At 39.5% G+C, this 26,218-nt stretch overlaps 1 protein-coding gene across 1 annotated transcript; it reads right to left on the bottom strand.

Moving 5' to 3' along the window:
- Window positions 1-1,663: 1,663 nt before the first annotated feature.
- On the bottom strand, window positions 1,664-22,101 carry PSMD2 (proteasome 26S subunit ubiquitin receptor, non-ATPase 2). The gene is made up of 21 exons (XM_075202437.1): window positions 21,931-22,101; window positions 21,135-21,191; window positions 20,722-20,886; window positions 18,640-18,761; window positions 13,932-14,156; window positions 12,859-13,017; window positions 12,479-12,623; window positions 12,318-12,378; window positions 12,082-12,228; window positions 11,886-11,992; window positions 7,038-7,165; window positions 6,418-6,505; window positions 5,710-5,872; window positions 5,502-5,603; window positions 4,685-4,818; window positions 4,458-4,541; window positions 3,609-3,777; window positions 3,420-3,514; window positions 2,996-3,122; window positions 2,795-2,913; window positions 1,664-2,582 (listed from the first exon to the last, which is right to left on the bottom strand). The coding sequence occupies exons 1-21, from the start codon at window positions 22,036-22,038 to the stop codon at window positions 2,400-2,402; spliced, it is 2,688 nt and encodes an 895-aa protein (XP_075058538.1). The 5' UTR covers window positions 22,039-22,101; the 3' UTR covers window positions 1,664-2,399.
- Window positions 22,102-26,218: the final 4,117 nt, after the last annotated feature.

The raw sequence follows: 26,218 nt of genomic DNA, 5'->3' as shown, positions 1-26,218 counted from the left end.
TCCAACGATCCACAAGAAAAATAAAACCTCTCTAAAAAATAAAGATAAATAAATAAAGTAAACAAACTACTAGCTTCTAAAAGATAAGCCCAACTCCTTTGACACTTAGTTTTAAACTGAGGCTACAGGTGATTGTAGAGGGGAGGGGTCTGTAAGCATTGATACATTTAACAAGTTAACTAGCTAAGTGCCAACTTCCCAAGCTCCCCTCCACAACCCCATGGTAGCAGTGTCCCCCAGATAGGATAATTAAAAAAAACAAAAAACAAAAACATTAAAACTTTTCTCTAACACTGGTTAATGTTGTGGTTTGTAGACCACTGCAGTGCAGCCACTAGCACACTTTGTTCTTCTCCCTGGGATAGCGAGATAGTGTGTGGATGGGTGAGTAGTGCAACAGGTCTGAGGGACAATAGCTCTGGCTTTGTATCTGCACACAGGAGAAACAATGTAGCCATCTGACACAGAGCAACAGTGTAACACTGACCAACTGGGAGATCATTCAACAAACTCCACATCTACAAGACAGCGTAACCCCTTCTGTGCCAGGGACCGCTGCAAGCTGAGATCTCACAGCCTCCATTCATTGAGATGCATTCTAAGGTAATAAATAGGGTATTACTAGTATTATATTTGTAATTGGCAAGAAAGTTTGGTTTTATGTATGCTCTTGTTTTAAATCTGAAGTAGGTGGTTACATAACCCCAACTGCACCGCTATTCCAATACTGCTTCACCTTATTAGATGACCCAATGCACTTTACAAGTTACAGGTTTTCTTTTAACATCAGTATACATGAATATGAATGTTAAGTGAAAGAAAAACTATGAAATATGAGATGTAGGCAGTGCGTGGAAAGATCAGCACACATCCTAACATGAACATTTTACTTTTATACTTACATTGCTGCAAACCTGCATAAAATTGATGTTACGTGAAATAAGTTCTACAATGGTCATTTCATAATAAGACCAGCTCAGTGTTTATTTAAATAGGACTGTTCTAGAGTTATGAATTTTGATTAGAAGTGTGGTGGGCAATCGCTGCAGCACTTCTGACCAGAGTAATCCCATTTTATTAGAGATGTTAACAGGCGATATTATGGAAAGATGTAGTAACACAAGTGACATGAAGGAGCGATGGCAGGATACAGGGGAGAGGTAAATGGACACAGGAGAGAAAAGGGATAACATATTATATATAACATTTCATTACATTGCACACACATACTACCAACACATAATCCAGTATAGAATTGTATGAACCTTGGCAGAATTGAACATTCTCCAAGGTCTGTCACAACAGCCAATTAATGTCATAAGTAATTTGTGTGTGTGTCAAACCTCAATGTACTGCACTGTGTAATATATCAGTGCTTTATAATAATTCATACTATATTCATTTTGTTGTTTCTGAATACTTGTGACTTTTAAATCTGTGCTTTACTAATCTTGTTATACCTTTACCTACTTTAACTGATTTTTAATTATAATAAACATGCATCAATACATATTTAAATCCATGAAATGTTAATGATGTTAGCCATCATTAACATCTCTTCTTGGTTTTACTATTAGAAAAGGTATGATGTAGATGGTTTTGCAACTTAAAAATATGAAACACAAAATAAAGAGTCTGTGAACTTGGTCTTAAGACCTGGAGATTAGGGATTCACATTTATTTCATGTTAAATTGGCTGTAAATAAGTAACAGTTGTTATAATAGGGCCAATATTTATTTCCTATGCTCACCTTGTAGGGTTTCACAAAATTACCTTTAAAATATGGATGAAAGAAACTATTAAACTCTTTATCTGACCTCTCTTTGTAAGAAGAACAACCCCCCAAAAATATCACTACACAATACATGTACAATTTAGGTAAATTGCTTCTCTCAATGCAAAATAGGCAAGTCAATATATCCCATTTAAAATATTTTAACTATAAAATTTTAAAATTAAATTAAAAAGCAATCTACAGTGAATATATTTTGAAATCTCAATTCCTAGAGATCTGCAGCAACCAGTTAAAAATCAAACTCCTGAAAACCAAGAGAAGTAACTTTTTCACAGTAAAAAAAAAGAAAAACTAAACAAAAAAGAAAAAGATCTGCAGAGCAATTCACCTCAGTGATACAACCACGTGTCTAATAACCATACTAATGCTAGTATTGTAACGAATTGGATATTCCACTATTCAGAGGGACAAATCCACATTGGGCTATCAGTAATACAGGATTCATAGCCTAGAGGGACATGTTTATTTGCTGGAACAAGAAAAGTGTCAAAGGGAGACGTTATTAACCCAACTCGCAGTACTGTTGTGAAATTATTTAATAAGATTTAGTTACAAAAAGAAAAAAAAACAAGAGACAACTAGACCCCACCAACCCATGTCACACTACACATCATAATTAGGATTCTTTCGAAGAATAACAAATCCCTCAAGAATGGGCGTTACAGGCAGGTATTCTTCTGTTGCCAACTCTGCCCGCTCACCATGTGCCAGCAACACAGGTGTAGTGTGCGTCTGAAACCCTGTGATGGTCTTGGGCTTGCCAGCCTGGCCCACAACATCTACAGCCTGCAGAAGGAAAGCCAGAAAATACATTAGCAGCGGCATACTCTACATTATCTTATTGGGTTTTGTTATGTGTACATTGTAGGAGCAACACAAATTCCATTTGCCATGAATAAAAGTGATGGCTAGCTAATAATCTATATATTACATGGAATACTAGGTTGCTAGTGGTGAAGCTTTGAGGATGTAGGTGTAACTGAACAGGTCTCACTTACTTGTCCCACTCTGACAGATACTGGTAGAGGCCGTAGCTCCTCATCAAAGGTGACCAACATTCGCGGCTGCATTGCAGCTACTAAACCATACAGTACATAATGCGACTTGCCCAAAACAACTGAAATAAGAAATATAAATGGTTTTATCAAATGTGGTAGATCACAACAGTGCAGAAAATAAAAACAAACAACACTACTTACTGTTCCTAACATCCAGGAAGGAGACAAGAACAGTTAATAGCCCAGCGACTGCCACTTGACTCATGAGCTGTCTATCACTATGATATGGGCATAGGGTGAGTGTGCCTTTCCCCAGATGAGTGAGACCCTGAGAAGAAAGTTTACAATGAAAATCTGGATTACAGATACCACTAATCACAGTACACAAACTGCAGTATTTATCACTCAATTACTGCTATGTTTACCCATGTTTGTCAGGATAAATCAATGCTGTTCTACTTGGGATTAAGGAGTACCTAATGAAACAGTTTGTTTTTTTTGTTATAAATGGATCAATTTAAATGTGTGTGTGTATGTGTTTAACTGCAGCTTTTATTTTGGTGTGTGACTGATATGTTCAGTGAATAACAGTTTTAAACAGAGAAGTTACAAGAGTATTTCCTACCTGAGCCAGTCGCACCATAAACAGATTGTTGGGATCTTTTGCGTGATACTGGGCTAACTGTCTCAGCATGGCAGCAAGACGAGCATTGTTGGTGCCTACAGAAATATGAAATAAATATGCTTTTCAAGTTCTATCAACAGGACAAACACAGAAGGACGAAAATAAAATATAAAGTTGGGAATATCTTACCACTGCCTACCATGCCCATGGCAAAGATGGAATTATAGGACACTTCGGGGTCAGCATCATGGGAGAACTTGCTCAATGTGTCCAGGATATTCAGTCTTGGATTGGAAACAGAGATGAGAGCAAGAGCAAGAGGGACAGCTCTTCGGAGAGTGGGTTCCCCATATCTTAGCTGCAGGATACGAGCACAAAAAGCAGTTGAAGAGCAATGTGTGATTAAGGCACATTAAAAACAAAAACAAATACTAATAACTAAAAAAAAATAAAAAAAAAAAAATGACATCCTTCACCCTACCATTTAGAATATCATTTTACTAAAGAGTTTTGTTATCCCATATAGGCATACGACTGCAGTCAGTGCTTTAATACACAATATCCAAGGTGAAGGAGACCAATTGCACTGTGCCTACAATGGGAGCTTGATGAACAAAGGAGTTAGTAAACTCTCCTGCTCTCAGAAGTTGAGGCCAATGCATTCGCCTCTATTCTGTCGCAACGGATGTCCTCACATGACTCCAAGCAGAATGGAACGGACAATACTCACTGTTACACAATATCAGCAAAAAGGCTAGGTTAGCCAATAAATCAGGAGAATCACTGAAAATTAAGTTAGAGTAATACAGGAAGGTCTATTAAAATCTGGGACATCCCTGGTACAATGTAATGAGAACCATAACAAACCCTGATTATTAGGCTATTGATACAGCAAATGAGCGCATAATATGAACATTATTCAGTAACTATAACAGGCTATAATATATTCAGTGAAGCACATAAGACACTGTATGACGTATTACATCAACAAAACCGTTTCATGGCAGGAAAGGAACATAGATTACAAACAAATATTACCAGGTGTCCAAAGGTACGAAGTGCCATTTCTGATCCAATTTCTTCACCCATTGCAATGAGTGCAATACCAAGGACTGCCACACCCTGCAATAAAATGACGGTCAGTGGTAAGATAAGCTGTGGCTGAATCACATCAAATAGACTAATTGTACGATGATCAGGATATAGGGTTATGAACATAAAATATAGGCCAGGGGTAAGGAACAGCCAAGAGCAGGACATCACACCTGGTGGGATCCCATGTCAGCAGCACTTTCCTTCTTCTCCTTCTTGTCTTTCTTCTCTTCTTCCTTCTCCTTGGAATCAAAATGTTCACTGCAGATATGAAGCAGCTGCTGCACTTTCAGCACATTTCCAGAACCTAGAAAACACAAGTAAACGGTGATGTTATGTCCACACCACAGATTATAGACCATTACTCTATGTATGCCAAGTCAAACCTGCTCAGGTCCTGTATTAGGCGGCCAAAATAAAACACAAACTCAATTTTAAGGATAGTCCCAAGTCAATAAAAGGTTAAGCTGTAGTGAACAGAAACTCCTCCAGATCAATCCCATACGGTATTGTACACATTAGAGAAATCTGCTGGACTGACAATCGGGGAGAACAAAATAAAGATAAAATGCGCTGTCGAAACTCTACAAGCTGACAGCGCTACAACTGTCGTCGGCCCTACCCCTTAAAAGTAGCACTTTGCATTTAATGTCACTGGACACTGCTGATCTAAATATCCTGTCGGCTGGCAGGGAACAGGCAGTCTCTTGGGACTGAATGGCTTTGCACAGAGGTCAGCCGCAGATTCAGAGCAACTGAATCAAAGAAATGCCAGTATATTGTAATAATGTTTTTACATATTTTTTTAAATGTACTATCTGTATTACATATTCTTAGTAGTTAACATTTTACAATATAATGCTGTTATCACGTGCCACATTACAAAAATTAAAAGCAAGTGTGGTTACCATCACCTTTCATTTGGCTGCCACTGATCTAGACTGACTCAACCTTAAAATACAGGTCACTCGCAACCACCACTGAGCTTACCTGCATATGCACAGATATCAACTAGAGTATTGGCAAAGCTGCGGAAGGGCTCAGAAACAACCTCCAATGCAGCAAGGATTGCCTCAATAGCTTCACCTTTACCTGTATGAGGAAAAAAAACAAATCAGAGGAGTACCACAACATAGTACTTCTATGCAAAAAGATTTCACTAGCTTCACCATAATCGTGCCACTCCACCAAAACTTACCTAGATGATTTAGTCCCAAGCCAAGAGGAAGCCAACGTGCAAAGGTGTCCTTCAACTCCTGTTCCGACTTCTCCATAATTGTCTGAAGGATTGTGGATGTTACATCCCCATTACATGATCCTACAGCAATCATCCCGCAAGCAAGAGCTGTTACTCCAACCACCTTAAAGATCATAAAAATACTTCAAACTCTAGTATTAGAGGGAGAAAATGTTATTGGAAGAAAATCACACACCTTAGCATTTGAGACATTTAGCAATTTTAAACCCAAATTCTCTTAATTTAGCCAAATCCAAACAGAAGGCAGAAATCTTGAACGCTACAACTTGCTTGAAGCAGTCAGCTAACTGGTAGTTACTAACACATAGGGCCTGAGTCATTAAGGAAAGTAAGTCTGTCCCGGAGAACATAGATTCCTTTAATAAACCATGTTACAATACAAGGGGTGCAAATTAGTTTATTATTTAGCGTGCAAGTTAAATACTGGCTGTTTTTTCAACTAGCACACAAATACTTGATAGCTTTATTTTTACGCTGAAATTTAAAGCTGATCTAGGACATGCCCTACCCCAACTATAAATCTGTCCCAACATTTTATATCTACCTCCCCTCCAATGCAATATGGTTTTGCCCAGGTGCAAAGTCACTCCTTTTTTATGCTTTGCTCTCCTTAATGACTCTGGCTCATAGTCTTTAGTAATGTCTCACCTCCATGCTGGACTTTGAATCCCCCATTACTGGAAGTAACAGTGTTAGAACATCCTCGCGGTTTGAACCAGCATAAGCGAGTCCCAGCCTGCAAATGAGATGATTTTAAAAGAATAAGGAACTAGACATTTTTGCTTATCACATTCTTTATAACTCTGATCTAGAGCAAAACTGAACAGCGCTACTGTGTATTTCCAACTGCCAGTTTAGATGTGTAAGAAATACAACAAATACGAGTATATAACATGCTTTCAAAGAACTGCCCATGTTCTTCTAATGAGCAGCTCATATACACTAAACAAATTAAGATCCTTTTCATTTTGATGGATTCATTTTGTATATACGTTATTGCAGAGAGCTTTGATCTGTATGATAAATGTGTCTTCTGCACTAAAACACTAGACACACAAAATACAATACATGCTGCTGTCCTCTTACATCTTATGTTTAAGTACAGAAACAATGTGCGATCCATAGTAATCATAGAGCTCAACACGTGATGGATGCAGCTAACTGACCTACAGATACCCAATCACTTTACTCAGTGTATAAGAGACCTGAATCTTCTGGTCTCCTTTAGAAAACAGCAGTGACAAAAGTATGATCCTTACAATACTCACCCAAAGATGGCACCAAGACGCATTGTGTTGCTGTTATGCAGAACGTAGTCTGATAGAAGAGCCAAAGCTGGGTCACACTCATTTCTCACTCCAGAATTCACAATCCCACAGGCCAGGAGAGCTCCAGACTTTACAAGAGGAACAAGAGCAGAACACCACATTATGTCTCATAAATTAAAATGATTGCTGCTGTAACCATGATCGAACACAGAAATAATAAGATACAAAGCTGGTAAATAAGTAAAAAGGGATTTTTGTACTTAAGTTAAATTCTTCTCTTGCTTGCACTGGGGGACAATGGAACCATGGGGAGCTCTCAAAGAAACTCCCAAGAGAATGAACATTATGAAGTTTCTGAGCACAAAACATTCCATCCAAAACTAGCAAATGTAAAACCGTCGAACATGTAGAAATTTGTTAAAGTATTGACAGAAGACTAGATGGCTGCTGCACACAGCTGCTCCGCCAATGCCGTGCCACCCAAGAAGCACGCACTGACCTGGTGGAATGTGCGCTCATGGTTTCAGGAAAATGAAAGCCTGCTCCAATATACGTCTGTCAATTTACTGACATAATCCACTTGGCAACCTATTGCTTGGTCGCCGGCCAATGCCTCATGTGCATGATAGAGGTCCTCTGCCTTTAAGAAACTAGCTGTCCCATTCAGATACATATTTAGACCCCTGACAAAATCTAAGGGGGGGGGGGGGGTTATTCTACATCAGATTGTTCTAGACTTATCTTAGGAATGACAATCCTGATTTAGGTAAAATTTTGATACTGCTTTTGTTAGAAAGGAGGGCTTTGACATAAGACAGCCCAGTCCTCGTGATAAAGTAAATAAGGGGATTTACAAGACTGCCCCTAACTCCAAGTTAGGACTCTTTTGCATGTGGAGATTACCAAGAGGAAAACTGTTTTCCAAGTCAGAAACATAAGTAACACAGAATCCATAGGTTCAAATGGAGGGTGCTGAAAGCCCTTCAAAACATTGTCAAGATCCTACAAAGCAATAAGAGGAATATAAAAACACTGTACATGCAGTACTCCTGGGCAAATAGGTCTGAACTTCCAGAAATACCACCAATCTTCTCAGAAAAAAAAAAGACAAGACAGAGCTGAAACCTGAACTTAAGGAAATAAGCCTCAAACCATTGGCTAGACCTTCCTGTAAGAACTGAAGCAGCCTAAATACGATGGAAGTGGTAACTTTCTTTTCGCACCAAGAAATATACATGTTCCAAACTATATGTAGTTCTTAGCCAAAGATGGTTATCCAACTTTTAGTATTATTTCCACCATGCTGTTAAAAAACCCCTTAGCCTTCAAAATCATGGGCACTCGAAGTAAATTCCAATAAAGTAATGGTCCGTGTCTTAGCAGAAGACAACCTCTTGTTAAACGACACAAAAGGTCAAAGGAACAGCACACGGACACCTTTGGGTCTCTTGTTCTTGAATAACTGCAATCTAATTTGTGGTTCATCCAAGATACCATCATGTTAACCCCACATTAAGACCATCTGTAGAAATACCTCTGGCTGAAGAGACCACTCTCCGATTTCTGCAGAGAAAATGCGCTGCACGGTTCTCTACCCCTAGAAAGAATACAAATGAGATCGCCAGAACATTGTGTTGTAGCCAGAACATGATCCATTTGATAACCAGGGACCTCTTCCTCACCAGTGATTCACATATGCCACCTCTGTGGTATGGTCAGATTTAATTTTTATTAAACCTTGACAAGAGCATTTAAGACCGTTTTTAGTTACAGAGCATCTGAAGCGTCAAGGCCCCTCCAGCCCTATATTCTAGCATCTTTCACTACTGCAAGCCCAACAAAGAGAGAAAGGGTATTTCTATGGAGAGCACTCTAGGGCTAAAAATGTAAAACTAAATATTTATTGATATGCATAAAAAAATATCCATGCCCTTTGTATGCAAGGCAAAATCTGAAAACAAAAACAAGTGAAGTGTAAAGGTGCTTGTGAATAACCTTCACAATTTTATATTAGAAGAAAATATGAACTATTCCTTTTGTAATCTTGAAACTTTATTATAAAGTATATTTATAATTTGTGACATTAATATAAAGGTCACAATGTATGTGTTATCAATGTGGATATTTATTTTAGACATGTTTTCATAGATGTCATCTTATATTGGGGAGATCATCTGTCATGAGACAACAATAAATATATGTTACTCCTATATATAAAAGTGATCTTATTAAGGAAGTGTTTTAGAAGAATCTCAATACTTTCTTATATTTATCACTTTACTTTTATCAGATTACTTATTTTTGGATTCTGTGACTTAATCCCTCACTTGAGTTAGCGTATACACTTATCTAACATTTATGGTAGGTTACATAGCTAATAGTCCATAGTAGATCCTCACAGGTCCATATCTTCCCATAATCAGACATGCGTGTTGCTGTCCTCGCTTTGTCAAGGATTGCCATCTAAAATCTAGGCAGTCATCTATGTGTGAACTCAGAGAGGCGCAGAGGGTCCTGCTTTGATTAGCAGGTCACCCAAGTAGGGAAGGATTCTTGAAAGCCAGAGGCAAGACAAAGAATCAATGATCTTTGTAAAAACCCTTGGTCGTTGATTGGGTGAAAGGAAGAACTTAAGATGGATAATCCTGGGATCAAAATGAACAACTGAGGAGGCACCAGTGACCCTCCCATATTGAAACCTGTAGATATGCATCCCTTATGTCCATAGATTACAGAAACTTTTTTCTCCATGACATTTATCTAAAAGACTTCATCTTGAACCTGAAGTGAAAAAGAGGTTCAAGTCAAGTCTTTCAGAGCTCAAAATAGGCCTCAAAGTACTATATTGTCTCTGGACTAGAAAAAGATTTGCGCAAAACCCTAACCTTTTCTTTTGTTCTAAAGCAGGAATGATCACCCACAAGCAGAGTAAAGATTTTATTGTCTGGGAAGTGGCTTCAGCAGATCTAGGATGTAACCCTGATCCACCATTCCTCTCACCAGGATTCTGAAGTGTAATTGAACCACTGGTCCCTTAAGAGGAAAAAAAATAAAATAAAGAAATTGCCCACCTGGCATCTCCTGTGGTGGGAGCCAAGTGCCCATCATGCTAATTGTTTCTCAGAGTTTGATGGCTGGTCTTTCACCAGACTAACCCTGTCACCTCCACAGAAAGTAGAGAATTGTCCCCTAGAAAAAAAATAAAAATCTTGTTTTTCCTTAAACTCGATAGGAAGAAAAATCTACGACTCTGATTATAGCTATAACAGGGAGGAAATAATTCCTTCCCCGTGACCGAAGTGTTAAGTTTGGTCAGCTCAGGACCAAAGAGGGCATCAGCTGCAAATGGAAGGCACAAGTTATTTTGGATTCTGGGTAAGCCCCCCCCATGTTGGACTCCTACAACAGAGGTCGAAATACTGTGCAAAATAAGGCCAGCATCACCCAAAATTGTCAGATGCCTCCTGGATAGGTCTGTTGGAAGTATAGGCCCTTAGAAAGCTAATCTGACCACATTACTAACCCAGGCCAAAGCCAAAATGTTTCTAAGAGCAGTCACAAAGACTTTAAAATAGCTTTGCATTTTCTAATAATCCATCTATTAGGGCAACCTTCAGAATAGTAATGGTTGTGAATTTTGACAATCTTGCAATAGGGACACACTTTAGGTGGCAATTCCCATTATTCTATCCTGTCCTGGAAAGGGATAAAATGATAGTTTGTGCAAGAACTTAAAATGTTTTATGACCCATGCCTCACCCAACAATGCATTTAACTGAGGGCAGGACAAAGAAACCTACATTTATTTTGATTTCTCATTTATACAAAGACATTTCAGGAGACATAGGGTCTCTGTGCCCTAGATACAGAGGGTGTGACGTACGGCCCTCAATACCTGTCTTTTTGCAGGTATCCTGATCCAGAAAGGAATCTTCAAAAGATGAAACCTTTGCCAAACTCTGAACCGATTCTGGACCAAAGGTGGTTCTTCTGTGGGGATAGAACGGGAAGCGTAATGATTCCCACAGACCCTGGTTCTGTACCAGAAAAATTGAGGGAGACACAGGGAATATGTCCTCGGGTGTTGAGTGAGGAAAAATCTACAAGTTGCTCAACAATGGAATTGGTTCCGCAAGGTCAGCGCTACCAACTACCAGCGAATGGGTCTCAGCTACTCCAGTCTGTCCATTTGGTAATTAGGAGTGACAATTGGAACATGTATAAACGGTCACCAAAGACACACCCCAGAAGAGGCTCTGTCACTAATCTTTTTGTTAGACATTTACAGAAAGAAAAATAATAAAGTTAGCAGGAGATGAGCGAGCAACAACTGCAACACACACCACAGAATAGAAGCAACCATAAAGAACGAAAAACACTTCCTTCCTACTTCCTTTCTAGCCTTGTAGCTGTCACTAGCAGCAGATGAATAGTAAAAAAACATAAATAAATGAGAAATTAAAATAAATAAATGTATAGTATAAACTTAGCCATTGGCAGTACCACAGAAAAAGCACACTGCTCATGTGGCACTTAACGAAAAATGACTTCCTCATACCTTGGGGGATATAGGCTTCATTAAAATCCTGTACACATCTCTATACCTCATGGTTCCAGTTACCCCAATGGATGCAAGAGAAAAAAAAAAAAAAAGAGGATTTTTATACTTACGATAAGTTCCTCTCTATGATTTCATTAACAAAGTTAACCTGTTAAGTGCCAACTCCACAACCCATGGTAGCAGTGTCCCCCAGATAGGATGAAAGGGAAAAATAGTTTTTCCACAAATACAGGAACATGGACTTAATAGTGCCACCAGAAGATTAAAATAGGGTTGTGAAAAATTACCTTGATATAGTCTTCAGAGGAATATAAGTATTTGTCTATTTGAGTCAAGCCTCCATCCACATCCCACAGAAGAATCATTCCCAAGGAAGCTGCAGCACTGAGCATTCCTAATAATACAAATTATTACAAGAGTGATATACCCGTGTCATAAACTGAAATGGAGACAGCAATAAACTTACTCTACGTCAAATCTTACCATGATCCTTGTTTTTATACAGCCATTTGTTTCCATCATCTGTCAGTAGCTTGTCTTGACCAAATGCTGCATTAACAAATCCATTCACAAATGATGAAGCCAAATTCATTCTAGCTGAATCCACTTGTGATCCACTGCCTCCAAAACCTTTTGATAAAATTACACATTACAAAGGACACATACACAACATATGCTCAGTTCCCTAAAAATTGGATCAAATAACCCCCTTAACTCACGGTTATTCTCTAGGTGTGTTTTGTAAATGTCATCTGGCACTTTGGGCTCCATAATATCCAGCTAAAGAGGATAAACAGAATAGCAAGAAGTGAGGTTAAAACAGCATATCAAGAAGCACGTTAAACAGACCACAGACACGGCAAAAATTCAAGTTACTTACTTCACGAGCCAGAGCTAGGAAGTTGCTGTTAAGTTGGACATTGGACATGATTTCTGTTAAATCCTCATATTCTTCCACATCTTCATTCAGACTGAGGTAGACTCCATGGCGGCCTAGCATAAACGCCATCTGTTTCTGTATAACCCTGCAAAAACCGATTTGCAAATGTTACTCAAAATAAAAATAATTCAAGAGGACTTTAAAATGAATCACATTTTAGGTCTAACAACACACAGGTGCTTTGAGTGTCCCCACATTATTCTCATGAAGGCAGGTAAACGCTACAAAAGCAACTGTTTGTCACCTATAAACAGTCATCTATAATGTCCTATATCCATATGCACCATAAATATAAACCAGACGAGGGCACTGCAACTTACACATCCTTGCAAGAAGTGAAGATGTCCTCCACAAGCTCCATGTCATTAAGGATCAGAGCAAGGCGCAACGCCTCTGGATAACGGTTGAACTTGCGGAAGATGGCAAGTGCACAGCGCAGGAGGGCAGAGTTCTCTGGCTCAGGAACATAACTCACACAACTGTATAGAAGCATAAGAATTATATTAACCACACTACAGATATATTGTCATCCTGTCTGTAGAGCACAAGCTAAACATATTACACACACTAAGCTATAATGGTAAACATTCTACAGAAAACATACTTGTGGCAAAGTTTAACTATCGACAAAGAAAAAAAAAATAATTACAGCACTGCAACTGGTAAAAATATAATCATGCCAAATACAATGCTAAAAAGGATATTGGATAAAAATGTATATATAAACAGTATACATCTAAATAGACAAGTATCTTAAAAAATACACATATAAAAAATGACTAAATGTGGGCTCAAGATGAAAACAAACAAGTGTAAGTTGTGATAACAATGCTGTTCCAATAACTTTGAAAAAATGATGAATCAAATGATTTCTTGAGTTTTATAATTTTTTAAAGTTATTGGAACAGCGTTGTTATCACAACTTACACTTGTGTTCGTTTTTATCATCTTGAGCCCACATTTAGTCAATTTTTGTGTGTGTGTTATATGTGTATTTTTAAGATGTATTTAAATGTGATACTATTTATATATAAAAAATTAATCTAATATACCTTTTTAACATCGTGTTTGGCATGATTATATTTTGATCAATTACTGCGCTGTAACAATTTTTTTCTTTGTTTATAGTTTGCCTTATTTAGTGGGGCCTTACACACCCCATATTACAGCTGTGCTACTGAACAAGTTTAAGAATTTGTATCACTATACTTTTATATATACATTTTATCATTCAATTAGACCTACGATGCGCCAATTAGATATTTTTCTTTGCTGTGTTTTTTATTCTCTTTGTGGAAAATTTTAGACAGCAAAAATGTGTTTTATGTATTGAAATGTAGACAAGCCCCCAAAATATTGCAGTCAATTACACTTGACAGTATATGAGACTTACCTGGTCAAGTAGAGGCAAACTTTAGCGTAGGCATTGTCATCAATGTACTTTTCCAGCATGTCCATCTGCTCTATCTCCATCAGCAAGTCACAGGCCTCATGCTCAGCATTGTGTGCCATGTTATATGGGACAATCTCTTTCACCAATGTCAGCAGAGTGTCCCGTTGAGATTTATCAGCCTCCTCCACTTCTTGCCATTCTTTGGCCACCTCCCCAGCCAAGTGCCTATCACAGAAACATACATGTCAGTGAGAAGGCTCGGGTGTAGACTTCCACAATTTTAATTGAAGTTTAGTGTGACCACTACTAATAAAATCACAAACATTCATAATATTTACTTGAAAAATGCCATGGTGATGCATAGCACGGACAGTAGGAGAAAAGCAACAATATATATATATATATATATATATATATATATATATATATATATATATATATATATATATATATATATTTATATTTTATTTTTTTTTAAAAAATTAACATGTAAGCCACAGGATGAATGCAAAAGTGAAATAAGTGAGGAAAGAAGCCCCTGCTTCCGATAGCTCACAATCTAGTGGTACAGCTAATGAGCAAGTATGATACAGGTTAGAGTTTGGAATACCAGGGTATCTGTGCACAATAGGAATGTGGGGAGAACTGAGTCAGGTAGTTAATGGTAGGCTTCAGAGATTGGTTGGGTTTTCAAAGCACATTTGAAAAGGTGTGAAGGCTGGGAAATTCTGACATGGTAGGGAAATCCATGAGGTGGTAGCAAAAAGGTAGATGATCTGGAGTTAGGACGATGTGTCAGTTATGAAAAAAGAGTGCAAGAGGATTTTTAGAAGTATAATTCAGCTTCTCTGATTCCATCTGGCAGACACTGTTACCATGGGTTGTATGAGGGGACCATTGGGGTTGGCACTTAACTAGTTAATTCTTTAACCTACTGACAGAACTCCTCCCCTCTGCAACCACCCTGTAGCTGACAGATGGAATGAGTAAAATGGATTTATTTTAAGTATAAATATTCTCTTCATCTAATCTGGAGAACAAGACTACCATGGGGATGTTCTAAAGTGACCCCCTAAGGGAAGGACCATGCTGACAGCACAGCACACAAAACACTGTAGCCAAAACTGCCGTCTGGGGACACAAGCACATTAAATTGATAAAAAAAAAAAAAAACAACACATAGTGAAGGTGTGGACAGAGGATCAGATGGTCATCCAGAAGAGTTGATCTGCGGATGCCTGTTACGAGCAGTCCAAGAAGCCCCACGGAGCGGGTGGAATGGGCGACAATATAACTAGGCACAAGTCGATTGGAACTCAAATAGGCCTTCTTGATAGTGAACATAATCCACCTGGCGATGGTCTGCCTCGTTTATTGGCATCAAACACCACAAACAGAATCAGTCCAACAGATGGCCGATATCCGGTCCACATAAATGTGGAGAGCACGAACTACATTCAGGGAAGCAGAGGCCCTTAGAGACAACCGCCTCCTGGAAGAAGGGACCACAACCTCCCGATTCATGTGAAAATCCGAAACCACCATTGGTTGGAAAGAAGGATTCATGTTATTTGTGATATTGATCATCAGGGACGCATCTGTTTATTATGCTGCTCTTGCATCCAAGTCTAAAATAGAACGCAGTTTATTTCTCTTGAAAAGACGGAACCGTACATAACACAGCCTTGTCATCGAGGAAGACGAGATGGGACCTTTTTCTGCCGTTCACAATAAAGCACTGACACCAGGCGTGCAAAAGCTAAGGCCAGGAGAAACACTACCTTCCATGTCAGGGACCATGCTGACCAAGTTCAGGTCCCAGGGTGCCATGGGTGGAACATAAAGCGGCTAGATATGCAAAACCCCTTAAAGGAAAGTCCGCACCTCAGGCATATCAGCAATTTACAGCTGGAAAGCCAAAGAGAGCCAACAGCTGTACCTTCAGGAAACTAAGGTGAAGACCTGCCTCCAAAGCATATTGTAGAAAGGCAAGGAACGCAGGGAATCTGTGTGGCATACCCTATGCTCGCACCACTTGATGCAGGTATGCCACACCCAGTGGTAAATGCGAGCAGGAGCTGGTTTCCTGGTCTGCAACATAGTGTTCATAACTCTGGAAGAGAGCCCCTTGGACTGCCAGAGGCTGGTCTCAACAGTCACGCCTTTAAAGTTGTAGAGGCAGGTCCTTGTGCCGAAAAGGACCATGCAGGAGGAGGTCGTCGTAACACCCGGGACCTACCGAGATGTTTAGTATGTCTGCTTCACAGACCCGACGGGGCAAATAGAGAATCACATGTATCACCGGAAGCCTTCCCGTTTTACCCGCCTGAGAACTCGAGAAAGCATTGGAGGAACAGGTACCACAACTGAAACTCCCCGCAACTGCAAAGGAGTCCCTTGTCCTTGAGCAGAACCAGGTCACCTCTGTACCAGCAACTAGAAGATCACTGGATTTAAAGACCACTCCCCCTGCAGTACTGCATGTCTTCTGAGGTAGTCGACCTCCCAATTTTCCACACCGGGATTGAAAACTGCCAATATCATTGAGACAAGAAGTTCCGCCTAAGTCAACATCGGCGCAGCATCCTTCATGGCTCCGGCATTCCTGGTTTAACCATGTCAATTGACATATGCCACGTCCGTGGCATTGTTGGACCTGAGGCCCCCGAAGGAGTGACTGGGCTCCCCGAAGGGCCAGCAAAATAGACTTCAATTCCAGAACATTTATTAGTAGAGAGGCCTCTCGAACCAACCAAAGCCCCTAAAGGCCGCGGTGAACCATCACAGCTCCTCAGCACTGGAGGCTGACATTCATAGTTACTATGATCCAGGATCAGGGGGCAAAAGACCTGCCCATCGTCAAGTGATATTGTACTAGCCACCAACAAAAGGACGACAACCGGAGTGGAGAACCCATTTGCTCAAGAGATCCCACTGGAATGTTTGAGAATGGAATCTCCTGTAAGAAGGTGTCTCACATACGTAAACCATTAGTCCCAGAAGCTACATGCAGAGGAGCATGGAAGGGCGATGTACGGTTTGAACCCTCCTCATGGTGAGCTGGAGGGAATGCGCCTTGTTACCTGGGAGAAAAATCTTTTGCACCCATGATAAGACCCAGGATTATCATGCACTGCCAGGGAACAAATTGAGATTTGGGAAGATTGATTATCCACCCATATATTGGCTTGCTTCTGCATTCCCATCCTAGGAGGTACCAAGGTATTCCGTTTTTTGTTGTCTTAATGCGCTCTGCAGCAGCAGCCGTCTGCCAGGGCATCTATGTTCTAAGCCTGCAGACGCTTGTTTCTTACTCTTGTCGTTTCACAGCTAATTTTATCTTTAGCCTGTAAAACCAAGTGCCCCTCCCCACCTCCTCCAACAAACGGGCGTCTTGGAACAGTGGACCCAAAATTGCACACCCAGAGTGCGGTGCTCTCTGCCCGACTGCTGCACTGGTTTCAGAGTACAGGGGTTAGAAGGACAGTGACGAAGAACCGCTGATCACTCAGAATGGACCTAACAGATTAAGAGAGTCCAGGAGACTTGCCTAGGGTCCGGGGACCCTAGCCATAAGGGTGCTGACTGGCAGCACACAGGTCCGGTTTGTTAACTACCATTAGAAAATATATTAATAAAAATAATAGTAAATAGCTACAGAGAGAGCAGCTCTACACCAAGCCCGACTCCTTGGGCACTTAAACACTGAGGGACTACAGAGGGTTGCAGAGGCAAAGAGTTATGTCAGTAAGTTAAAGAATTAACTACTTAAGTGCCAACTTCAATGGTCCCCTCATACAAACCATTGTGGCAGTGTCCCCGAGATTGGATGAAACCAAAAAAAATCAGAGGCAGATGAGAAAGTGTACTTGGAGATGAAGATCGAGATGTAGGTAGGAGTGGTGTTATGGGCTTTGTAGACTGAGAATAGTTTGAATTGGATTCAGGAGGGTATGTGGAGCCAGTTTAGAGATATGCAAAGTGCATCAGCAGAACAAAAGAAGATCAGTCTTGCAGCAATATTTTAAAATGCTTTAAGTATGAACAGACGGGTGAGGAAATTGGAGTGCGGTTGCAGTGCACACCACGGGGTAAGGACGACATATTCTGGCGATGTTTCACGAGTGGAAGTAACAGGATTTTGGAAGTCTGGAGTGAAGAGGAGGGCAAAAAGTATTTATTGCATGTCTGCAGGCTTGGGAGACTGCAGACCAACAGTAAAGGAGTATTTGGAGGAGATTATATGACAAAGACATACTAGATGACCCATATGTTCTTTATTGGCATAGCATGATATCATTTTAAGCGAGCAATATTAACCCACATATGTTATAAGGATTTTTCCCATTTGCATAGTTGCAATTGTTAAAAAATACAGCATTACAACTACACTGGCTTCTGCTGTATAGAATTTTGAGAGTACTCAAACATTGCAACCCATTAGGATCACAATAGTTAAGTGGGCTACAAGGAGAGATGATTTGCCAAAATGGCCAAATGATTAAGAAAATACATTGAGCACAGGCTTGGTTTTACAAAACAATATTCCATAAAAAAAAAAAAATCAAATATCAAATCTCAGATTGCAAACATTTATGATTATATATATATCTCTATTTTGAATAATACTTAAGCACAGACTGATTGTTTACTTTTTCGTTATTCTACTGCATACAAAACTACACCCAAGCACAGTGCACTGCCTTACCTTACATACTCATGCCCCCATGATGCCAGTTCTTCCTGTGAACCTAACAGTCTGTACTTTAGACACTCTCTTTCTCCACTCATAGTCATAGCAAGAACAGAAATGATATCTGCAGCAAAACACTTAGGAAAAACAAAGATATATAATTATCCACTTTAATAATAGTGTCACATAAGACTGATGCGCCCCTAATGCCACAATATATAATACACCAAGCTCTTGTTACTTATTAGTTACATCTATGCAACAATGAAATTGCCTGCCATTTGCCCTCAGAAAAGCCATATTTTTCAGTGGAATAAATGGAACAAGCCGGCAAAAGTGGACCAGAGGTGTGTTGGCCCATGACTCCAATGTGTCTCATCTGTTGCAAATTACCTGGCAATGGATATCTACTCTAAATAGTTTGATCCATCTCATCACACGTTTACTTGTATGGATTGATATCTGGTGACTGAGGAGACCACTGCATTTAGCTGAATGTACCATTATGTTACTGGAAACATTTCCAGGACTTCCCCAGCTTAGCGGCATGGAATAGTTCCCCTTCCCCTGCCATTCACAGGAGTCCACGATGCTGCCACAAAGGAATGCACCAGACTGGAAACCGTTCAGATATTCATCCCATGACATTCAAATACTGCTCTACTTGGACCAAGAGACCCAAGGATGTTCTTGAAAACATAATGCCTGATTCATTAAGGAACTTATGCAAGAAATTTCTTATTTAAGTCTCCTGGACAAAACCATGTTAAAATGCAACGGGCATAAATTAGTTTTCCATTTTGCACATAAGTTAAATACTGGCTGTTTTTTCACTTAGCACGCAAATACTGGAAAGCTTATTTGTACACTGAAATTTAAAGTTGATATTTGTGTGCTACATGAAAAAAAAAAAAAAAAAACCCAGTATTTAAATTGTGCAAAATAAAAAACTAATTTATGCCCGTTGCATTTTAACATGGTTTTGTCCAGGAGACTTAAATAAGAATTTTTTTGCCTAAGTTCCTTAATGAATCAGGCCCAACAAGCCTGCATTGTTGCGACATGCCACAGATTTCACCTTATATATGTTTTCCCATCAGCAGGAGGAACAGATATTCATCAGACAAGATTATGTTTTGCCAATCATCCACTGTTTGCTTTACTTAGCAGAATGCAACTGCACATTCTTGTTCTTTGCCAAAAGGAATAGAACTGTTGGGTCTTTGGCTGCTATTCTACATCCGCAAAAATGTATAACAAGTTGTACCTTTAATACCCCTGTTTCGGCACCATTGTTGTTCTAAACTGTTAGTTTGACTGTTGCCAGTTTTATTCTGCACAAGTTGTATAGCGCTTTCATTTTTAGGGGCATATTCAATTATGTATGGCGATCGCAATTATGTGCGGCTGTACAAGTCCCGTTACTGCAACAGCACGGATTTCCGTGCTCACCCCATAGGGTTGCAAATGAAAATCTTAGATGTTGCGGAACCGTATTTTCACTTTACACATGCAGCCGTACGTAATCGCGGTCACCAAATCTGATTGAATATGTCCCTTAGGCTGCTTACAACCACAGGAACCAAACCGGCCGATTAGTGTCCGCATAGTTGCCCACTCTTAAAATACTCATATCATTGTTGTGAACAAAACTACAGCAGTATGGACCTTGTCAACTCCAATGTTGAGCCAAAGTCAATTAAAACTTTTTGCCTTCCCTATTCTCTCTGAATTACACACACAATCCTATATCATCTACCTGCTTTAAATGACATTGTATGTACAAAGAATATAGTATGACATATAAATATAAACCAATTTACATATCCATACAGCCAGTGGGGAGATAAAAAAATGTTATGGGCTGTAAGAAAAGGTATTTATTGAAAAAAATAACAATTACAAACATGATTGTTTTGCAGGTATTACAAAATTAACTATCCAACATACTGTAATTTATCTCCCATCAACAGATTGACCTCAGTTGATGTCCTAGAACAATTATAGTTAAGTAGTCACCAAACCCTCACCTATAACCTAATTATTTACAAAACTCAGGCTCTCTTTCTCAAACAAATATTATTGTAAAATACTCACTTTATTTTCTCCAGGTGCCATATTCTCATATATCTCCTTAAGTTTCCCAAAGTGTGGTCTCAAGAACTTCAGAGGTTTGGGAACAGAGGTCATGGAGGTAGTAGAAGACCGAATCTGTCTGCGCAGTTCCTCCAAAGCTGGTCTATAAAGTGAGCTGTCTTTCTCCTAAATCAAATTTATTTAAAAAAATAATAATGATGTAAACAATAATAATGCAGTGGGTATGTCTATGCAACAGAAACCTTCAGTTTTAGCAAGATAAATTAACAAACATATGATACAACTGCACTTAAGCCTGCACAATTCTCATTAAAGTCAAGGAAACCATAACCAAAGTGAGCCAGAAAGAAAAATGCCAAAAGAAAAATGAAATTAACAATATGTTTAAAAGAAAATCCAAACAGGATACTGACCCCCAGTCGCTCCACAAGCATTTCAAGCTCATCTTGCAGTTGCTTGTCTTCTTCAGACTGTCAAAGACAAAACAGGTATAAAAAATGTTAAGGCAAAACACTTATGTATCTTTTTCAAGAATGTATGAAATGTTTCCCCAGAGCTCTGCAACAATATGCAGATCATTTCAACAACACCTATTTAACACAAAATGTGAGATAACATCTGCTTAAAACTGTAAGCATTATTACCTACTTAAAACATACATGTACATCTGCCAAAATGCATACTTCTTCACAGATTAAGCATTATTCTGTGTAATTATAACTATAAATAGCAATAAAGAAGCCACCAAAATAAAATTAACATATGTAAGCCATTTCCACTGTTTTCTTTCCCAACTTGGAGTCTCTCACTCCCGTGTGATCTTCATTCCTCGCAGCACCTTTTATTATGATCTGTTCATTCAGATTATATTTTAAGTATTTAGCCATGGATCCTCTGCTGTCCCAAGCATCTCACTCTTGCCCCAATTCTCTGGCTGCACTGTCCGGGTTCGGGCCTACCGCCTCCCTCCCTAGGATTTGGATAGTCTCTCACAGCCCAACCTCTTCCAAATCCCAAATATACATTCTACACCTATGCGCTGACCTCCACATTCTGTCCCCCGTCTAACCCTGCTGTGTCTGTTTGGGCTCTAGTGACTCAGCCACTCATCTGACCCTGCTAAATGTATGGGCCCCGGTGACTCAGCTCTCTCCAGTCTAGGCCGCTTTCTTCACTATACGACCCAGATAATTCACTACGGCATCTCACCAGTTCCTGCTCCTCCTTTTTATCCTTCACAGGCTCGGAATGATCGCCGCCGACCTCTTTGCCTTTTCCACTCTGGGGTGTCTGTTGGCTCCGGCTCTGTTCCTCCATGTCTAAAGATGAGTCTTAGTACAGGCGCATACAGGCTGCCCAATCCGCGCAGGCGCCGTGACTACGTAATCCGACGTCACACGCTCTTCCCACGTAGAGCCTAGATCGGATCAGGTGATCACGAGACATTACGTTCACGTATGTGTGCCGCCATCTTAGTACTCCTATATACGATGTTACAGAGCAGCTATTGACCACTGAATGCACGCAATTTGTATTGTTCTGCAGCTCTGTATGTGATTATTTTTTTTTTCTAATATGTACTGAATGTAACTATTCTATGAATTTGGTGGACCTTATATACGTTATTATTATGTATATGTATGAATCAAAAGTGGCAGTTTCTTGAATTAGAAACTATGTAACATAGTTGCATTCGTCCTTAATATTCAGGCACATTGTAAGGTTTTAGAGGTTTGTTTCTGAAAATGTGCCTATTTTACAATATTGACCAACTACACTATAAAAGTCTTCTTTTTCTGCCTCTTGCATGTAATTCTTATACTTTTTTTATTTGCTGTGCTATATAAGTTATATTTTATTGAATACTATATTGCCCAGCAAGTCAATGGATACTGTTTTAAAATGTTGAAAAATATGGGTTACATATCCTTTTTTAAAGCTTGTCAGACCTAAAGTTATAGAATCAAAGATTAGATTTTATAAATTAAGTTTCATAACTCCCAACATTCAAAGATGCGAATTGGAGCACAAAAAGCCCTACCCGCAAGCTACGCCCAAACATTGGGACAAAATTATGCCCATTATCACATAAATTCCATCCCTTTCTGGGTCCGTGTCACGGACACCGAACCTGTCCCAGATACAGCAATCTGAACAGATGGCCATGACTGGTGTCACCTTAGTCACTTAGCAATGAATACACCTTTTCTGCCACCACAAAGGATTTATTATGGTGTGCTTACGTTCACTAAAACCACTTATTAATGTTTCTCACTTAAATCACATACACATGTAGCATGAGCCTCCCTGGGCTTCGGAAATTCCCAAAGAATCATGGAGAACACGCCAGATTAAATTTATTTAATCTGAAAAATGATTCCAAGGCTTAATTACAAAAATTAATAACAAGACAAACAATATATATATGCACAAGTAAGTTTCAGAAAATAAAATAGGAACTAAAACCAGAGTCACTACTTACTTAGTTAAGTCTTGGGGGTAAATGTATCAAACTGAGAGTTTTTCAGCGGGTTTGAAAAACCAATCAGATTCTAGAAATCATTTATTTAGTACACTCTACAAATTGATAGCTAGAATCTGATTGGTTGCTATAGGCAACATCTCCACTTTTCAAACCCGTCGGAAAACTCAGCTTGATATATTTACCCCTTTGTGTGTGAGGGAAAACAATTTCGAAAAATAGAGCATTTCAGTCTTGATAGACCCCTCATGAAAATGCACCTGTTATTGTCTAAGGTAGAAGATTTGAATTTTTTTTTTCACATAGCTTCCATCCCCACCTTTGGAGTTTAGCTGTCAATAAGGACAGATTGATCTCCCAAATGTCACAGGGCTTTCGAAGTGAGCTAGGGATGTCCTGAGAACGGAATTTTCACAGGACCTGATTTCCCACCTTTGCTTGTTCTGCTTGGCTAGATGGTTTACAACTTTGGGCTTCAAACTCCTCCAAGATCCTATTTCTCCCTGGTCTGGTTATTTTCAACAGATTAATGACACTTGCATAAATTCAAACTCATGTCATCTAGCAAAGCACATGTTGAGATTACATTACAAGATTACATACAATATACAGTGTCATATATGAATTCAACAGAAAATAACAATCAGTCATTAGATATACTACATAATCATCACAGTCCGCGATTCAGGACTGTTCTGCCGAAATCTGGATGGTTGGGAGGTATGTTTGTATGATATTGCCATGAATTTACCCAGCCAATGAACTGTATCTGTAGATATCTGATAATTTATGTAACGCTCCGGTCCCGCAAATAAGAACCTGTCTTGTTACCTGAATTCCATTGATCTGGAAACTGCCACGTTTCTGCGTCAGACACTCTTCATTCATTCAGCTATTATCAGATCTGCGCAGGTGCAAGTCTATTGCACTTCAGGGCCTCCTCCCTCTTTTTATTGGCTAAGCATTTCTGGAGCATTATTTAGACCTCCTGGATTCACCTGTCTGATGCCTGTTCTTCAAGCTCACTTCCTGCAGCCTGTGGTTCTGGTTCCTGTTCTCCTTTTGGTTTTCGTGTATTCCAGCCTGCTCTCAGTTCATGGCCTGTGTTGAACCATCGCTGCTCCAGTACTTCTCTTACCATCTCCAGTGTACTTCATCATGACAGCTCCGGTTATCTCATCGCTACCACTCAGAGCCACTACTACACCTGTGACTCATCAGCTGTTATTCCGAGTTGCCTCCGCTATTCCAGCCTGTTCTCAGTTCGTGGCTTGTGTTGAACTATCGCTGCTTCAGTACCTCTATTATCATCTCCAGTGTACTTCATCGTGACAGCTCCAGTTCTCTCATCGCTACCACTCAGAGCCGCTACTACCTCTGTGACTCATCAGCTGTTACTACGAGTTACCTCCGCTACTCCAGTCTGCTCTCAGTCTGTGGCCCTGTTGATCTCTCGCTGCTCCAGTACCTCTATTACCATCTCTAGTGTACCTCATCTTGACAGCTCCAGTTCTCTTATCGCTACCACTCAGAGCCGCTACTACATCTGTGACTCATCAGTTGTTACTACGAGGTACCTCCGCTACTCCAGTCTGCCTTCAGTCTGTGGCCGTGTTGAACTTCCGCTGTTCCAGTATCTCTACTATCTACTCCTGAGTACACCATTGTGACAGCTCCTGTTCTCTCATTGTTACTCTGCAGAGCACTTATTCTCCTAGTGACTCATTGGCTGCTGACCATCAGCATATATTATTGTTGTTCCTGTATCTATACCACTTACGTGTGGGTTCCATCATTTCTACCTGCTTCACCTGACTCCCCCACATTGTTCTGCTGTTCACTCACTCGCGGGACCGCAACCTGCAGGTTTGGTGCCGCTAAGACCATATCTCCTTGCGGGGGTTCCTGTTGAAAACCACCTGCCTGTTAGACTCCACGCCCGTGGGTTGGCCTAGCTATGTTCAGCAGAGCCTAGGGATCTATTTCCAGTAAGCCAACCGTGACAATTTAGAGTTCTGTCATTCATTACAACATAGCCCCATGTGGCCAGTTTTATAATGCACAGTCATTCTAAAGACTAATATACAATACATCTTTGTAGTGGCATATATACAATACATACTAGGGTATTCAATTGTCAGCAAGTTCTTTTTTTTACCGTTTTAAGTCATTTTAACACTGTTTTTTTTATCATTTTCGAGCAGGTTAACTTTATCCGCAATTCAATTCCATTTTTAACGCTATTTTCTTTTTTCATCAAACGGTCCTCTCGCGCTCCAGTCGAAGGTCTATTGAAAGTATAGGGTGTGCGAGAGGCAGCTGCGTTAAAAGCTATTCAATTGTTTTTTAACGCGGCAGGTAAAACAGGAAAATATGCCGTTTTACCTCGCACCTCCTTGGGGTGTGTTAAAAATAAAAAACCTCTGAAAAGTATTTGAAATCATGTAAAAATGTGGAAAAAAGTTAAACTTATGTTTATCACTAATGCTTAACTTGTGTAAGATGATTTTCTTGTGAAAAAATAATGAAATAAATAAAATAAAATCACTAATTAATTATATTTATGTATGTTTGTTGTACAAATATGAATCTAGTAATGTGTTTTGACATGCTATAGATGATTGTATGGTAAAAAATAGTTCAATTAAAAAATATGCTTAATAAAGTACTGTAATGTAGATATTATCAATGTGTAATGCAATCTAATGTATGGAAATGTATGCAAAACCTTTTTTTTGTGTTATGACCGCGTTAAAACTCCTATTCACTCCCCTAAAATCTCCAAACACAATTTTTAACGCTCGGGTGCAGCGTTCCCTCTTTTTCAATTGAAAACTCATGCAATTCAATTGAAAAAGAGGGAATTCAATTGAAAAAGAGGGAACGCTAACGCAAAACGGTCGCTATTGCCGTCATAAACCCGCGGGAGTTTTTTTTGGGGTTTTTTACACAGCGGGGAAAAAAAACCCCTGTAACAATTGAATACCCCCCATAGAGCATTCTAGTGATTTATAT

This window comes from Mixophyes fleayi, chromosome 3, assembly GCF_038048845.1.
Source record: "Mixophyes fleayi isolate aMixFle1 chromosome 3, aMixFle1.hap1, whole genome shotgun sequence".
NCBI lineage: Eukaryota > Metazoa > Chordata > Amphibia > Anura > Limnodynastidae > Mixophyes > Mixophyes fleayi.
This window is presented reverse-complemented; position numbering and strand designations above follow the sequence as displayed.

Excerpts from the sequence above, each read along its gene's own strand:
- PSMD2 (XM_075202437.1), bottom strand. The coding sequence starts at position 22,038 with ATGGAGGAACAGAGCCGGAGCCAACAGACACCCCAGAGTGGAAAAGGC. Across the intron at positions 13,018-13,931 it reads GTTTGCCTCTACTTGACCAG|TTGTGTGAGTTATGTTCCTG; the intron begins GTAAGTCTCATA and ends GCTTCTATACAG. Across the intron at positions 3,123-3,419 it reads TTATGGTGCGACTGGCTCAG|GGTCTCACTCATCTGGGGAA; the intron begins GTAGGAAATACT and ends CTTTCTTCTCAG.